This window comes from Aquila chrysaetos, chromosome 7, assembly GCF_900496995.4.
Source record: "Aquila chrysaetos chrysaetos chromosome 7, bAquChr1.4, whole genome shotgun sequence".
NCBI lineage: Eukaryota > Metazoa > Chordata > Aves > Accipitriformes > Accipitridae > Aquila > Aquila chrysaetos.
In genome coordinates this window covers 21,069,752-21,088,087 of record NC_044010.1, presented here as the reverse complement: position 1 = coordinate 21,088,087, position 18,336 = coordinate 21,069,752, and the positions used below count along the sequence as shown (strand labels likewise).

At 37.4% G+C, this 18,336-nt stretch overlaps 1 protein-coding gene across 9 annotated transcripts in view; it reads right to left on the bottom strand.

The window, feature by feature from the left end:
* The window catches only part of ROBO1 (roundabout guidance receptor 1), a 764,721-nt gene that overhangs the window by 83,904 nt on the left and 662,481 nt on the right, over positions 1 to 18,336 (bottom strand). For all 9 annotated transcript variants that reach the window (XM_030020140.2, XM_030020134.2, XM_030020136.2 and 6 more), the window contains one exon: positions 2,725 to 2,845. In XM_030020140.2, coding sequence (XP_029876000.1) covers positions 2,725 to 2,845 — 121 coding nt within the window. The remainder of the gene's footprint in view (positions 1 to 2,724; positions 2,846 to 18,336) is intronic.

Sequence of the window (18,336 nt, the reverse complement as noted above, 5' to 3'; positions counted from 1 at the left end):
AAGGATTATCCATCTAGAAAGGCAGCATCAGATGACAACAGGGTATCCATAAAAGAACAGGGAAGGTTTAACAGGAGAGCGCTTGGCAGGTTCCTTTGCCTAAGGCAGATGACATTTTTGCCTATAAACCTGTGAAAGCTCTGAGGGAGTTGAGAAGGCAGTTGCGTGTTTTGACTTGTATGTATTAAAGATAGAAATACCATCTCCCTGGAACCGGAGGAGTCTGAAGCCATTGGCACAATCAGGAACTGTGAATATCCAAAAATATGCCACCAATTTCTCACAGGAGTACAAAAGCACCAGACAGAAGGATAAAGAGACAATCCTACATTCTTAGTGTCTCACATCTGTGTTTGAAAAAGGTGGTTCCAAATATTACTTTGACTTTGCAGATAAAGAGAGAGAGATTCAGTGTTATAAAACCCTAGGCAATGGTTCAAAAAGGACTGAAGTGGAAATGTGAACTGAACAAAACACTATAAAAGAGCTTCCTTTATTCTCGAGGATGTCCAGACCACCTGGACACTTGTGTTGTAGAAAACTTACCTTTGCTTGCAATGCTAGGCAAATAATGTTAGATGAAACAGCAAGTTGATCTTTAAGCTGCCACTTCTAGCTTGGGTTCATATACAAGAAGTCAGAAATAAAACAGAGACCTACAGACATGAATCTAGCTGTGAATTAAAAAAATACAAATATAGACATTCCCCCCAAGCCCCGGCCCCTTTCTCGTAGGTACAGTAAAAATGCAATCTGAATGCAAGAAAAGAACATTCCCAATTAAACTTCAGAGTAAGAATAGTTTGGGGAAGAATATTCAACTTAATTATAGAAGAGAAAAACGACTGATCTGGTAAGACCAGGACTGCTGCACAACAGCAAAACCCAAAAGAGGCACATTGTTCTTTAGATCAGTTTCCTAAAGGAAGAGTAATAGTCTGAGAGCTTTTGTCTGCCCATTCATAACACTCTTATTCAACCACATAAACGGATAAGGGAAACCAGCACTGATTTAAGTATCTTTGTCACATGACTATTTGGTAAATACAAGGAAAGCTTAGCAAGGATCACTTTGAAACTTTCTAATATTACAGCTTCTGGCATGCAATCCTCTCTCTGATCTAAAGCAGAGATCTAAAAGCAAAAGTTCAACTTCTAAATAACCAAACTCCATAAACAGAAGATTTATTTTGAAAGATTTTAATATATGAAGTCAGCATGTTTCTCATGCTTTTTCACACATATCTAAGGCCTGAGTTGAAAGAATAAGGTGTATTAAAGATTTCTAGACACAGACTGATAAGACATTCAAAGCTTTACTGTCCTGTTTGAAAAGAAAACCTCATTAGTTTTCCCAGGCTGAAAATCAGAAATATGTTTGAAGGGAAAACAAAATGAAGAAACAGGCAAAGACAGACCTCTCTCTGCAATGTATCCCTCCTACAGGTGTTCAGCAAGAGTAATATTTTCCAGCCTGGACTACGTAACAGTCCATACCATGATTCCCTGGTTAGGAGTAGACTAGTGATGAGCAATTAACTGGTACAGTTAACTAGGAGCCCAGTGCCAGGACTTTACTCACGTAACTACAACTTTCTTTCAATTGTAGATTTTGACTGGAAGTTCTAAAAGTCTATTTGACAATAAACTTGCCCCCAAAGTGCTTCAAAGGTGTCTATAAATTAAAAAAAAAACCCAAAACAGTATAGTGGATCACAGGAAGTCTTCCTTAGTTTCTAAAAAGTTGCACACTATCTTGCTGGATATTCAGTTTCAACAACTTTAAGATGGCATACAATCTCATTTTATTATGGAAAACCCTGCTTCAAGCAAAACTCTGAACAGGACTTCAAGCTGCCCGAGTCCTAACTCTAAAAAGCAGTGAAGACTGACAAGACAGATCTTAAATCTGAATTTAAAATAAAAAACCAAAAAAACACCTAAAAAAACCCCCAAGTTGTGATGGAAACCAGTGTGTTATGAACCGTGGCTTGGATATTCTTATCCTGTGATGATAAAAAATCTATTCCTTCTGCAGAAACAATGAAGGTGTTATCTCAAGCCTCCCCTGCTGTAAAGTAACACAGGACACATTTTGAATGAAAACTACTGCTGCATCTACAGTGATCATGAGGCAATTCTTCCATGCTGAAGGAATTCTGAGACTGCATTTGGAGTTACAGCTTCTTTTCTGCAACAGCAACAAAAATGCAAATTTCAGCTAAGCTCAGTTATCTTAAATGAAAATGTATTTTTTGATGCTCAGAGGAACTATCATTAGGATCACTTGAACAAGAAGACCTGTTGTATCTTTACAACACTCAGTACACATCACTATAAATGAAAGGATAATTATTTAGAACAGAAATCTAGAATAATTCTGATTTTCTTCAGCAAGAGGGAAAAAATAAGCCTCTGTTTCTTAGTGACGTTAATTTTTGTTTTGCTATTATTTTACAATACTGATCCAGTCAGTAGACGCTGGAATTATTTCCAGTTTGAGAACTAAGTAAGAAAGTGTCTTCCGATAGCAAAAACAGTCCAAGGTGGATTTGCAAAGCCATTAACTGCCACACTTTTGCTAGAACACAACCATGACAAAAAACATTTTCAACATAAATAGTGAAAACGAAATATATGAGAATGATCCTTAATAAAATGCTTACTAGGAAAAACAGAAGTTGGACATTTTCATTAACACAGTCTTAAAGGAGGAGTTCTTACCTAAAACAGTGAGCTCCGCAACTTCACTTTCACGTTCACCAACCATATTTGTTCCAACACAAACATATTTGCCAGCATCATTCTTTCTTGTGTATGTGATCATAAGCTTTCCTCCTCTGATCTGGGACAAATCAAGGATAATAAAAAATACTTTTAATATGAACTAGCGATTTAATAATATTTATTAACTTGCAAAAGGTTTTGTTACAGATAATGAAACAAAACAAGCTATCAGTGATTTTCCAAATCATACAAAAAAGTGAAAAAAATAAAAATTGCTATTAACCTGATTTCCTTCTCGTATGCAAAAAGCTTGCCTCTTAGTTTTACATCAGTATTTTAAAATCTCTCAGATTTGGACCCCTATTACTCTCTTCTTCATTCTGCATAATGTACTACTGGCTGTTCAACAGCATGTTTAACGCTTGTTGGCCAGAAGGACTACAATTGCTTCCCATGTACTGCTGCAGTTTGATATAATCAGGTGGAGAGTAAAAATTAGCACTAGACATAAATCCCATTTTCACATCAAGTGCTGCAATTACTTTTTTTTGACAAGAAATATGTGTACGTTATCCTATCATTGGTCATGCTTGTTATTACTCATGAATTTTATGTTTGTGAAGGAAATGTTTTATTCTTTAGTTCTTCACCTTTAAATAAGTAATTTTAAAGGCCAATAAGCAGCATGGCAGAAGCAATTAAATCCTTACTGGGAAATGAATAACATTCTACTCTTAATTCTGAATTCAGTTTTTGGAAGATAATGGAATTCCAATAACCCCCAAATTAGAAAACATACTTCCCCTTTGTGATTCCAAATCTTATTATTTTATATAAAAATATATATTAAATGCATATGAAAATATCTGATCTCCCTTTAAAAGTATTTATTCTCCCATTTGATTGACAAAATGGTTGAACAAGTTTTAAAGTTCACCAAAATGCAGCAGAATTTGTGTAGGCAACTGAGTATGTACCGTGTTTACTTTAATATACAAAAACATTACTTAATTAGATTAATTACATTTTTAAGTAAGTGAACATATGCTTAGGAGTCCAATCACATATGAAAACTACTGCAGTTCAAGTCATGGCTGGAAGTACACAATAAATAAAAGCCACATATGAAGCTACATGAAAGGGTCTAATGTGGTCAGTGACAAGGAGAAGAGTGTTCTCAATATGAGGTATTTTGCTCAAGTCGCCTGCAGCTAGAAATCTATCCCTGAAAATTTGACATCTTGAGCAGTGTTGGGCTCTTATTACCATTATAAGATGTACGCACAGAAAGATGACAGTCAGTTATTGAGATAAATGAACATGCATGTGTAACGTAGATAGTGTTGCATACAAATTTCACTCTGTTGCCTTTGGCACTTGTTGTTTGAGAACAGAAAAGATATGTCCTTTATCATCCAGAAATCTATTAATGCTGAAATTTCAATGGGGATTTGAGGCACGAAGAATGAAAAAATAAAGGTGACCTGCAAATACACATTTTTCAAGAATCTGTGTGAATTTTTACATTGTTGACTGGCTGAACTGGTAAGCGTGAGAAGAGAACGTAAAATGTAACTAGAAGTCTATCTATATTTATTCCTGTTTTACATCTCCCGAAATCACAGAAAGCTATTTATTTCCAATTAATCTATGCACAGGATTTTAAAAGAACAATTTTAGAAAGATTTCCACATGCATTTTGGGTATTTGTATATCCAGATACATATGTAGAAATGCATACTTTTCATGTATATCAATCTTGAATGCACTGGATTTAACAAAGAGATATATTTACATATCACAAGAATTTACCAACTCAGCTAATGATTTCAAACCCATGAAAACTAAAAGCAGTGATTTTCACACGTCTTAGGAGCTTAAGTCCTACTGATGTTCAGCAGCATTTTTGCTCCTCTGTGATTTTAGCTCTCCAGAAAATCCCAATCAAGCCCATTACAATATGACACAGCTGTGTATTTTGTACTAACTGTAACCCCTAGCAAGAACTATCCTAGGAATTTCTTCTAGGAATCACCACAAGACTCTCTTAAAAGCATAGATGGAGGGAAGCATTAAAGCAGAAACATTTGAACAACTAAAAAACCACTGAAAGCTGCTTTTCTTCCAAGTTACTTGAGATTTACGTAAGGAAGGAGAGGCAGAGAAAACATTCCCTCATGGATGTTGAGGCAGACTTCCAAAGATGTGACATGCCTACTGAAGGAAGCTGTGCTTCCAAGATGGAATTCTGAACACATTTGATTTATTTTTCCCAGGGGTTTTCCTCTGTTGATCTTTTTTGTTTGTTTTCCTTAAAACAGAAGAAGGGTTTAGAACTTTAGCTGCAATCATGGCTATGCTACATTAAATTGTGATGAATTACACAGTTACAATAAAAAGCACCACAAGTGTGTGGAATTACACGACTGTAACTAGAGCGTTCACAGGTAGCTAGAAGAAAGCGTACTTCCACTGTTGGTCAGTACCCAAGCTTTCCATTAAATTTGAACAAATAGGTACCCACCATCTCAGTAATATTGATCAAGTCCTCGTATTCATTAACAAGACATTGCAAATCAAATCTCTAGCTATGACAAATTTATGTTCTCTATATTCAATGTTTGCCACTTGTTCTCTCAATAGCAAATCCTAGAAATACCTATGGACTGTAGACCAATGGCTTTTAGAAACAAAGTACACAATGAACTACATGCATGTGAATTTTTGTAGGAACACAGAAAGAATCACTGCTACATTTCTTTGCGTTACTATGTTCATATCCAGTAAGTCCAGTACTGTACATTCCTATTTAGTATTTAGAGAAGTAAAGAGCCAAATCACCTTTGGGGGCAATACCTGAAGTCCTGCAAATTAGAACTACTCATAGTCTGTGGATAACTTAACAGTTAATCAAGGAGTTTTAATTTGAGTGCTTTGGCTCTTCTCATATTTGTGCCTCTGCCCCAGAATACACCAGCTGGACTTTATAGAGGCAAATGATATAATGGCTTGAAAAAGTGACAGGCAGTGTAATATTTCATCCCAAACCTTCAGAAGAGTTGTTACCTACTGTATTTAATACAAAGAGAAGTCGTTTCTTCGTAGCAAACAAGATACAGCAGTTTGATTCCATTACCCTGGTAGGTACTGCATATCACGGGAAAAGAATTGCTTTGCTAACTGCCATAGCTTTAAGTCCAGTTTTGAAAAGATGGAAGTAAGTATCATGTTTCATTTATACAGAAATCATGCCAAGGCACGTTTTGATGCTTCACGCCTTTTCAGGATTTTGTTCTGTTCTGTACCTACCAGCAAATTTATCAGGGCTGTGCAAGTAGAGAATACAAGAATAGCACTGAATACTGATGACAGAAAAAGATTGTGATCAGCGGTTCACAGATGATCTTCAGTTGGCTGTAACACGTATGGATTGTTGTATGTAGGTTAAGAGAATATATGATAGCATGGTGACTTACAAAGACTTATTGACAGCTATTTTCTATGACCTACCTGCCTGACCATATTTTCCTCCTCATGAGTAAATTGTTCATTCAAGCAAGTCCACTTAATTTATTTCTTTAAACAATAGTTGGAGATGTTCATACAGAAAACTCTAGGCACCCACAGAGTTAACTACGTCCAGAATTGCAAATTATGGCCACCCAGCAGCAAAAAATCATATACAAATAATGAATCAACTTGGTCAGCCAATAAATCAAATCCATAAAAACTTACCCAAGGGTTCTACAACATACCACCAAGTATTCAGTATAGTTGTGCACATATATACACTTAGTCTAAGACCGTATTTTATATACCTATGCGTGTTGTGTATGCGTGTGTAAATTTCCGTATGTATAAATCCATACCCATCTGTCTGTGTTAAGAAATAGTTTTTTATATGTGGGTGATTCATTTACTTTTCACAGAAATGTGCTATGAAATCTGAGAAAGAATGAAGCCATGAGTGAAATGCTTGGGAAGTCCAAATATAAAGGTGATTGGCATTTTTTTTTTTACCTTTCTTTTAGCTCCTAGCTTCATTCTATTTAATAAATGAAATTATAAAAAAAAAAAATTAAAAAAATTTTGAATTTAAAAAATAAATTTCATTAGTAAATTCAAATAATTCTAAAGTAAAATTAAACCCATTAGAAAATGCAATGTAGACTGCAGAGTGAAATACTGACCTCTGTTCGTATAGCCACAGTTTCTGTATATGTAGTATCAGAAATTTCACATATTTCAGTCTTCTACAGTACAGCATACATAATATCACATTTTATTTAAATGAAATGTGATGGGCATGTGATATTAACCTGTCAGACATGGTCTTTACTTTAAAAATGTACCATCTAATTATAAATGACAACAGAACAGTTAAAGAACATGGTGAGTACAGGCAATTTTAATTAATATTGTCACCAATGGTAGATACAAGTAAAACAGAGCTTTTATTTCTTAGTTAGGAAATACAGAGTTTGCTCATTTCCCTCTATGCAGTCTACCATCCCAAAACAGACTAGTATATCCATATTACGACTTATCATTGCAGCATAGACTGTAAGGCATGGAATGTCAGCAATAGAAGACAACTTTGTAGTTTTAACGAAGTTGAGTAAAAAGAGTATAAATTAATACCTATCTTAAATTTGTATTTAAAAATGTGTATCTTGTTCCAAGCTTTGTGAATCCCACGTATTCTTCCCTACCTATTATAGCATGCTTACATATCAGACACTAGACTTCAAAACATGTTTGGAATAGGTCTTCAACAATGATTAAAGTTTGTTCTTGTTCAACTTCAAAGTTCAGACAGAGGAGTCTGTCCTGCTTTCGGTTCCATTCTCTGGGACCCCAGGAAGGTACGTGCTGCCTCCTCCAGATCAAACACCCAAAAAATTCTATTTGAAAGAAGTTTAAAACATACTTTCAAGTGGTCTTCCTGTGCCATAAATCTGTCATGACAAAGTGCAAGTCAATTGTTCCCCCCTACCATACAGACCAACAAAACAGTCTTGCAATGATGACAGGCCTGAAGGTAGAATCTATAAAGGATGGTGCAAATGCATAGGAAGACAGCTTTACTTAAAAAGAAAGAGCATTTAAGGTAGTTAAAATGATAATAGATTCAAGCTGCTGCTTCTGGCACCCCTGCCAATCCAGGCAGGATACATCAGAGCCAGAATCGGATTCAAATGTGCTCATGAGACTGCCTTCCCCTCTTTTATGGCCTCATTATTAATGGCTGTATCTACAAGAAGATGGATATCTACAAAGGCTTAAGGGTTATCTTTGTCCTGAATTGTTTAGTGACTTCAGAGGCAGCTGAGGGTTATTCGGCCCTTGGCATTATTACAAGACACCAAATATCAGAATTACCATATGCGTTTGATACTTCACCCAACTAACAAGATCATGGAAACAGCCAAGATATACACAGAATATCATAAATCAACTTCAGAAAAGAAAAATCCATACCTCAGCATATACAATTTTCAGAAGTTTAAAATCGTAACAATCCCAAACTTACTTTCTACAAACATTTGGCTTTTGTTAATCACAAAGGAAGATTTAATTCAAAATAGGCCGTATTGGCTCACATTAATCAGAACTAATTTCTGAACAGACAGCTATGTTTATATGAAAATATTTGACCAGTATAATACTTTCCTGAAACGTGTCCACAGCTATAGTACAAAACACTTACTATGTAACACTTCCCTTCTTATTATAAACTAAGACTAAAATCCTCCTACAACAAAAGCATGTTACAACTACCTTCACAGCCTTAAATCTGCTCTACCAAGAACCTCCCCCCCCCCCCCCCCCCCCCCCAAAGTAGCAAACACTTGCCTCAGAAACTGTTTTTCACAATGGTATTTACTGAGTACAGGAAACACACTAAACTTAACTAATGGGCAACACATAAGCATATCCTATGGGTCAGTGAAAAATATATGGAACTAACCAATCCTTCTGCAAGACCCCAAGAAAGCCCAATTGAGCCCAACATGGGAATGATGTGTTTGTAATGACAACTATGATATTTGTGCATAACTGTGTATTTAACCTCATGCATGAATCTCCCCTGGATGCACTGGTGCATATGTAGCTTTCACTGTAATCAATGACTGAAATCAGAAATAAAAATGAACTTGAACTGAACTCGGAGTCTGGTATATCTTCATTTCTCTCCCCTTAAGCAAGTCAGATGATTTGAAGTATCTGTTACGCAGGAATTTTCTTTTAAGCGTCACCACCGCTGTGTTATTTACACACCTCCAAGGATAAAATCCCAGACCAGCTGGGGTTAATTTGCCACACAAAATCTCTCAGTTTTTAATTATGTTACCTAAAGTATCACAAATGTAATATGGAAAAATAATCCTAACAAACATAAAATTTTAAAACATATTAAAAATTCCTACCTGGTAGCCATAAAAGAAACAACGTAGCCCAAATCTACAGAGGAATTTAGCAGCCTGTTTCCCACTGAGAGTGCCTACACTGCAAAAGACAGACACAAGGCCACTCTGCGGGGCCGGGGTGGCTTCAGACTGGCTCTCCAGGGACCACAAGGGCCCATTTACCGACCAGACCAGACCAGACCCTGCAGTGACTCTGCATCCTGCAGAGTACGCCTAAACCCCACAGGCAGCACTGGAGGGGTGGAGGGGCGAGGAGTACCACCACCATGCCATTTCAGAGACGTATGGACTCTGCTGCTTATTTCAAGGGGATTTCAGTTCCTAACTGTCATTGTAGGTATTGACGGACATTGTCTTACTTTTTTAAGCCTGGAGATAATGTTGGAACGACAACGACATGGATTCAAGACAACTCGGTATCACGGCGTGTAGTTCATCGATAGGAAATTTCCTACTTTCCCCTAAGGAAAGAGGAGCTGTGCAGAGCACAAGTCTCCAACAGCGGAGTCCTAACTTTCAACTTCAAAGCTTAGAAGCACGGGTAGATAAAACTTCACTAAGACTTGTAATCTGATGAAAGACGTTTCTCAGAGTGCAGATCTCTCACAGCCATTGTGCCAAAATATGGGATTTTGCAAGGTCTTGATATAGGGTCTTATAAAGGGAACTGTTCTGACAGGACTCAAGTTATCAAGAGCCTTGAAACAGACGTTCATAGGTCGTCTTCTACGATAAGCTCCCACAAGAGAAAGACAGACCTTTAACATGCAAAACCAAGGTTCACCTAGACTGAAAAGTACAATCGTGAAACAACAACAACAACAAAATCATCACGGTCTGAGAAGAGAGAATAGAAGTAAAAAAGAATTACTCAAAATTTTTCTCTTGGCATGGGTCTGTGCAGCAGGTCATTATTTTCAGCTTTGGCTTCAGTCATTCAGTGACCTAAGATGCAGCAGATTTGGCTCAGACTCCCACTTGCCTTGAGGAGAGGGCACATCCCCTCTAAGACTGGCTGCCCACTGCTGGCTTCTCACTGAAGGGAATGCGAATTACAGGCTCCAGGATCCCTCCCGTGACCATCGTACTTCCTGCGCTCGATTGCCTGTGAAAGCTTTCCTCCCTGGAGCTGGCACAGTAGCTTCCCGAGGGAAGAAGGAATTTCTGTCTTCCTCTGGGGGTAAACCTGAGCCCTTTATGGCATAGAATACAAACCGAGAACCAAACTAAGCAAATAAAATTTGTCACAGGTGGAAAAAATGCAGTGGATTCTTTCATACATTTCCAAGCTGGTATTTTGACAGTTTTAAATTTTGAGACAGATTTGACTTCTCATTCAAAACAATTTCCTTCGAAACTCTATAATCAAGTTTACTGCCGAAGAAGTGCTGGCCCTACCCATGAAACATGACAAATACACAAATATTTTGCAAAATGTAACCTTGAAAAAATATAAAATGTTTTCTAACATAAGTAAAAAAATACTGATTCTCTGACTTTTGACCAAGATGACATGTCATGGAAATGAGACCGTGCTTCAAAAAAGCATATAAACCTGGGTTAAGTTTCTACTGCATTTATCTCTGACTAAGCCTAAGCTTAGCAGAACTCTTAACTTTTATACTAAGGCTATGCTGGACATACAAAGTTGTGAAAACATTAAACCTTTCACATAATTTGTGTCACAATGCCAAAAAAAGGAACACCTGGACCACTTTGTTCATTTTTCATGAATAATTAAACACAAAAGGCATATATTAATCTGCCACATTTCACTCTTCCATCACCGATCACTGCAGCTCTTGTGACTGCAGCACATGCAAATCATATATCACAAATCTTCTTGTATTTTTTGCGGTCTGCACACAAGCTGAGGTAAAAACCTGCAGTCACAGGTAACCACTAGCAAATCTGACTGTAACTTTCATTTTTATTGAAGGAACACTGAAAAGCCACTGGGCGAGGCATTACAGCTACAGATAAGGTACCTGCTTGGAAGATGCTAAAATTTAAACTTACAAGGCATAAGGAGGAGAATGTATGCACAGAGAGGTAAAGATCAAATCCCCCAGTTTCCCCAGCTCACACAGCAGCCCAGCACCACTATTTTTATTTTCATGCTCAACTTTAGATCCTCCAGAGAGACTCAACAGGCAGTGAGTGACTTGCAGATGTCGGTCCGTTCACAAATTTTCAGCTCTCTGTTGCCACAGGGGACTATGCAATATAAGCTGATCTTTAGCAATGGACAGTGAAGCCAGGAGCTACTTGGAGTTTCTGTTACTCTTAAAATAAGCCAGCGCAGGTTGCAATCAAGCAGAACAAAGCGTACACTGTTCCCATTCTCTATGTGCATTGGGATCATTGCTCCCTGTTGCTCCCACATTTCCCGTCGCCATCCTCTAACTACGATACCCTCTGAGAGTTGTTGTTTGCGGGCTACTGCTAGGCTTGCCACCGAGAAATCCGGCTCCAGCGTCAGCAAGAACAGGTTGCCTACCAGTTCTGCTCTTCCCACTCAGCCCTTGCCTTTGGAACAGCGAACCGCTTATTGCTCAGTGTGCAACTGGAAGTGGTTACAGTGTGAATAGCCAAGGAGAATGAAGAGACTGAAGCCTGAAGAATGGTGCCTCTCCCCTTGCCTAGCCTGCTCGAGGCTGGGCGCTGCCCAAGCTATTCAGGAGGACTCTGGAGCCCTGCTGGGATAATTGCTTCCTTTGCTGCAGTTTCTTGCTATTCCTCTCAGCTGCCATGGTGGGTTTAAACTCCTGGCACAATTTTTGTTGTTGTTAAAAGGGTATTGTAAACTGCACCAATGGAAAAGGTGGAGGAAAAAAAAAAGTGGCTGGAAGGGGAGAGAAACTGTTCTGGACACTGGAAATATCACTGCTCCAATTTTTCCATTTGTATTTACAAAGCAAAGCAAACTATGATCGAGCTGGCCAAGTTCTGCATGGAAATCTGGGTCTCCTGTTTGTGGCAGTTTGCTATTGGTGGAATGGGCTTGTAAAAATGGCAGAGAAACTGAAATTACTCAGCACTTTCATTTTCCCAGTTTTTCTTGTGGCTGTCTGCATGCCTTTTTTTAAACTAGTACTATCCTAACATAAATAAGAAGCTTTGACGTCTTCTGTGTGAGCAGTGTAAAAATGCATAATGAATAGGAAGTGATGAGGAGTGTTACCTGATCAGATTTCAGTTCCTTCAGTATGAATTACTTTTTTTATGACAGCAACAGGAAGTTAAAAACTGCAATTGCATTCCCTTAGTAAACTCTTCTCCCTAAAAACACAGAAACAGCCACACTATGCTTCCAAAACAGATATAAACCCAAATGTTCAGTCTGAAGTAAACACTTAACTTCTAAAGACATTACTGTTTCTTTGCCAGCTACTTAGCATGACAATCAGAAAAGAAGATATACTTTCGCATTTAAAAGACTCATCTACCTAACATTCTGGCCAAATTTTTCAAAAGCAAATGGCAAAAGTTAGGAGGCCTTGGGCGCTGGGTAAGCTAAGGGTTAGTCAACACTTCTGACTATGAGATGGACATATTGACATGTCCAGGTAGTTTAGTTTGCAATTCCACTTTCAAAATCTGGTCCTGAATGCAGGTCACCAAAAGGTGCTGCATGCCCGTAGCCCATAGCATGCCATCCACTGAATGACACCCTGACCGACTGGGGACCATTTACAAATGGGACAAATAAGAGCTGCCCTCAGCTGGAGCCCCACACCAAGGTTTGAACTCGCCACTCCTGAGACACTCTATGACTCCAATCAGCATCCCAAATACATAAAAATATTTCTACTAGAAATATTTATGACTGGCATTTCTCTGTGTTATTCCCGTTACTGCAAATTTTTCCTTTCCTGAATTCCTTCCCATGCTTTCCCTCAAGGAAAGGCAATGAAAATGATGCAAACACACACACTAAAGAATGCTGGGGAAGTTGATGTATGTGAACAGGCATGGAAGGTGGCAAAGGACTGTCTTGATAGTACCTATGCAAAAAAACCCCAACCCTTATCAAGAAGCTTCCTTAGTCTCCTTGCCTCCTTTTCCAACACAAACAAACTTTAACAGGATCAACTACTACTGCAATACATATACAAATTTCAGTAGGTCACATCAGTACTCTGATGTCTGCACCAAGGTAAAACCTTACAGAAAATTTTGTTAACAGTAAAGTTCACCCTCATTTATCTTAGAGGACATGTTTATTCCAACATAGATCCACTGGTTTTGCTTACTGATGTCCAGAAAAGGTAAAGAAATGATACTTGCTACCGTTGCAAATTCACTTTTAATGGAAGACTAGTAACGTGGTTTTCAAACCCTGAATAAACATTCAGAAATTATGGGGGAAAGTTCTAAAAACCCTCAAGTATGGTAAGCATAAAACCAGAATAGTCAGCTGAACTAAGACTTCATCAACTATGCATTATACTTGGCATTACACTATTAGGGATTATACTTTGTGTACTTCATACAGACTTTTTCTTAGACAGCCATATTGTTGACTTTTTTTGAAGAAAAAAGAAAGCCAAATTCTACTGAAAATGGAAGTCAGTCATGACCAGAAAAGTCATGATAATAGAGAATGTTTGATATAGAGGGAAAAAAAGTATTCAGATGATTCTCTTCACCTTTCAAATAGTTCCATGTGTTACTACTCATTTGACAAAAGTGCCGTAAAATCTTAAAAAGTTTTGTCCTTTGCTAAGATCCTCTTTCAGTGGATTGCAATGAAATGCTACATGTTTTCCCCTGACCTAAAGTTGGGCAAGAAATGTTTGGTAGAATATGATATCAACATTTCTACTGTATTTCAGAATAACCTTAAATTTCTGAATACAGAAATTCTGGAAAATCCTATTAGATTCAAACTTTTGTTCAAGACCTGTAACAACTAAAGCATAAATGGTGCACTATAGATATTATTACTGACACTTTCAAACATGCCTGCAAAGAACATCTGATATGCAGGCCATTCTACACATAGAATATTAAAATGTTGCCTTTAATAACTTGTTAGATTTTGATCTAGGCTCATTCTGCTCACACAGCAAGCTACTTTCATAGTGAGATTGTGTGGAAATATACCACAAAGGTATGAGCTTATGATCCTAATAGTAACTTTTCAAAACATGCTTAGGAGAAATTCACCTTGAAGCGGAGGACTGGGCCTCTGCTGAGCCTGACATACTTGTAGCCCAAAGCAGCAACTCTGTTCCTGAGATGTAAGAGAAGGCAAAAACCAAAGCAGGAAGAGGGATTTAATGAGATGCACATCTTCCTTGAGGAGTAGAAGACCAGAAGCTCATTAAGGGGAGATTTGGAAGAAGGTATACATATGGGATTCCATCAGAAAGAAATTTTTGATGCTAAATTAGTCAGCTAGGCACGTAGATATTAGAGTGGTTTGAAGCGTTGTTTCTTTTTTGTGTGATCATGTGGTTAAATAAACAATACTTTTCCTTTTCAGAAAGCTCTTTTGTGGCATTGTCAACTACTTTCCAAACACTTCCAAAGGGAAAAACCATTGGATCACACCTAACTGGAGTTAGTGTAGCTGTTGACTATTATAAGTTTCCAGACAAGTCTAAGAGAAGGAAAATAACATAAATCTAACTGAAAGGAGTAAGTGATTTAAGGCTTGTTACCTAAAAGATTGTGTTTAAAGTGTTTATATAGAGGACAGAAAAGGATACAACACTGTCCCAAAAATATCTCAACTCTGTAAAGTGGTCATAGAATAGCTTCACATATAGTCTGAATGCTGCACATAGGTACCTAGGTGTAATGCCTGTAGACCTTTTTAAAGACTGCATTTTGTAGAAAGTAAGGAGAAAAGAATACAAAAGTAAAACCTAGAAGACTGTGTGCTGCTTGGGATTAAAAGTAATCTCCTCCATTAGCAGAAACAAAAATTTCATTGTCATCCTCCACTGCACCTGAATAAATAGGAAGTCATTTGAAACAATGTAGGAGAGAGAATAAAACCAATTTTGGTATCTATTCCTTTTATTATTTCGTGAACAAAAAACTGATGGCCATTAACAGTATCCAGAAGTAGATCTGGCCAATCAAATGGCCCATGTGTTTTATCAGAGGACAATCTTAGAATAAAAAGAACTCTGCTAAGATCACATCTACAGGGTACAATGTATTAAAACAATATTTTTATATGTACTTGGAAAAACTGTGTCAACAGACTTCTCTTATAAAATAGGTATCAGTCGCACAGACAAGAGCAGTATTTGCGAATATAATTTTCTCGGTTAGCAAACCAAAACCCATTTTAATGTTAAGCAGCTAATTATCCAACATGGTACTTTGGTGAGACAATTCCAAATAAATAGTGTCCTTAACCTATCAGTAGCTAGAACTTATCCCACAAAGGCAATACTTAATGATGTCCTTTTGTCTATCACCACACAGTTTTTTACACTGTGTAGCTATGTAGTTCTGTAAGCAACAGTTCAGGTATGAATCTGCCCACTTTCAAATTTAAAAAGAAAATGCTTCCTCATCTTTTCATTTTTGCTTATAGCCATATAGTTGTTATTTTAATAATTTAGGAAAAACAGATAAAGCTGTAAGTTTTAAAATTTCACTTCTATTTTAACACAACATTAGGAAGAAATAGAATTCATTTTCAAAAATCATCAAAACATACTCCTATGAAAAAGCAAGGAGAGACTGAGGCTTCTGTTTAAGTTATCTGAAACACTGTAGGTTGATAAAGGTTCCAAATGAACAGGTATCCCAAACATCACAAGCTGTAATGATGTGTTAACCTTGGTGACAGTCAGAACAGAAGGGTCAGAGGTTCAGCTGGCATCCCTGGGGGTGTTCTTTCAAGGTGAATTTGAGACTCATTGACAGGGCAGCGCAGTAAAACTGACACTGCAGTCTAAGAAATGTGTATGTTACAAAGATGAAGAACTGCCTTTTTCTTGAACTTTATATTCATAGCAGTAGAAGAAATGGCCTTCGTTAAGATGGTTAACGTAGGGAGAACACAGTTCGCCACCAGGTGAAATCCTAAAAGCGAACATTTTCAAAGGTTACCTTCTATTTTTGAATAAAAAATAATTAGCAAAGCAGGCTTGCAGGTTTATTTACTCTGGTTGCTCCATCTACTCTTAATTTTGCAAATTTTGAAAGTTATTTCCCCATGTCCTACTCAAAATGTCCAGATTACTAAAATTAAGGTTTCTTCTCCTACTGAAAAACCTGTTACAACTACCTACATTTGTTAGCTTCAAGAATAACAGATACAATAGATGACCTCTTAGACCACCACAGCCTTTGATTTTGGGTGACAAAAGTAGAGTAACAGCTGTCACCTCCAGTTGGGTGCTTCCTAATATTTAAGAATGACAAACACAAAAGACACCGGCAAGACATGTAACACAGAAATTTTCTTAGCAGAAAGTCTCATTAGGACAAAAATGAGAATGAATATGGAGTATGTCCATAAAACTCCAGCTGGCAAAAGGAAAGTAACTTAATGACAAACAAGCCAGTAACAACAAAAAGTGAAGCAGTAACAACAGCAACAAAAAGATTAACAATGTCAACTCATTTAGCACTTCAAAAAGGGGCTTCTCCCTTGCTATAAATTATACTATATACTTTCTTGGAAAGGGTGAAATATTAGTCTCAGTGAAGACAATGCTAATACTCATACTGATTTCAGTAATGCCTGAATTTCACACTGAGAGTTCAGGATGTGTTCAAAGTGTATTTTCATGAAACATACTAATGATAGTAATTGTGAATGCAAATTTCCCAGGAGTTATAATCATGCAAAGCACCTACTATAAAGTTTCCTAGTTTATTAATAAACTTCTGATATCGTTGAATACCAGGGACAATAATTTCAAAACCACTTTGACACTTCAGCATATAACTTGAATGGTAAACGTATGTTTTCTTTAAAATAAAAGAAAATCTCAAAATATTTGTAGCTGGGCTAGATCCTGCAAGTATTATATAATCACAAACACCTAGAACGGCACATGGCCTGAGTACGTAAGTGAGACTATTACTCTATTATTTTGTCTACAAAAAAGACCCTATTCATTATTTAGGATGTAATAACACTTTGCACTTTGGCAAAGTGGCACAACACAGCTTTGTTGCAATAGTGTCAGGCTGCTTTACATGTATGAATGAATTCAGTCCCACGACTCATGAAATGCTGACTAAGTACTGAACAACTTCAAGGCTTGCCCAAAATCACACAGGAAAATTGCAGCAGCCCAGCAATCTGCTTTGCTTAGCTTGCAGACTTTCTACCTCAAGGCAATCTTTCCTTTACTGTACAATAATTTTCTCTGTAGGAAAACGTTCTGCAGCTCACTTCTAAAAATCGTGTTGCAATGACTATATAGTCTCATGGTAAAAACAGCTCATCTTTAATTCTATTCAACGTACAGGTCTGCCAGAGAGCAGAACCACTCATTCCTGGAATGCCTACCATGAACGATAAAATAGCTTCAATCAGCTACCTGCAACTTCTATGGTAACACTTAACCCTGAACAAGCAATTTTTTTCCTACTTGATTTGTGTCAGGTCTTCCTCCAAGAGAAATGCTCAAACTGATCACCAAAGTTCAAACTAGTCCTAAGAGACTAATGATTTCAGATGAATGGGAAGAGCAAGATCTGCAGAGTCTGAAATGTGGGCCATGGTGGAAGCAAGCCCGAGCCATTATGTCAACGTCTTTCGCTTTCAAAACCCTGGCATTCTGAATGGCATAGCCACTTGGAAAAGCAATGATGCAAAATACACAAACTTACAGTTAATGAGAACTTGAGTCATAATCATTTTGTTCAAGGAGCCAAACTTCACGCTCTGTGAGGGAAGGCAAAGTTACTTAAGCATACATCTCTATAGCTAGTTTCAAAATTAAATATATTCCATGTAGCACTAAAAATATTTCAGGATATACACCAGGAAAGCATTTCACTTTCTCAAGTTCTACTTTTTTAACAGCATTATTTTCCCTGGAAGGTTTGTGGGTTTTATTCTCTCTTAAACATATAGGGGGAAGAACTTTACTCAATTTCCCCCCTCTTATCTCTGTGTAATTTATTCTCCCCAGTGCAGCCAGAACCAGGAGGCCTAGCAAAGGCAAGGAGGCAACTAACAACACCCGCA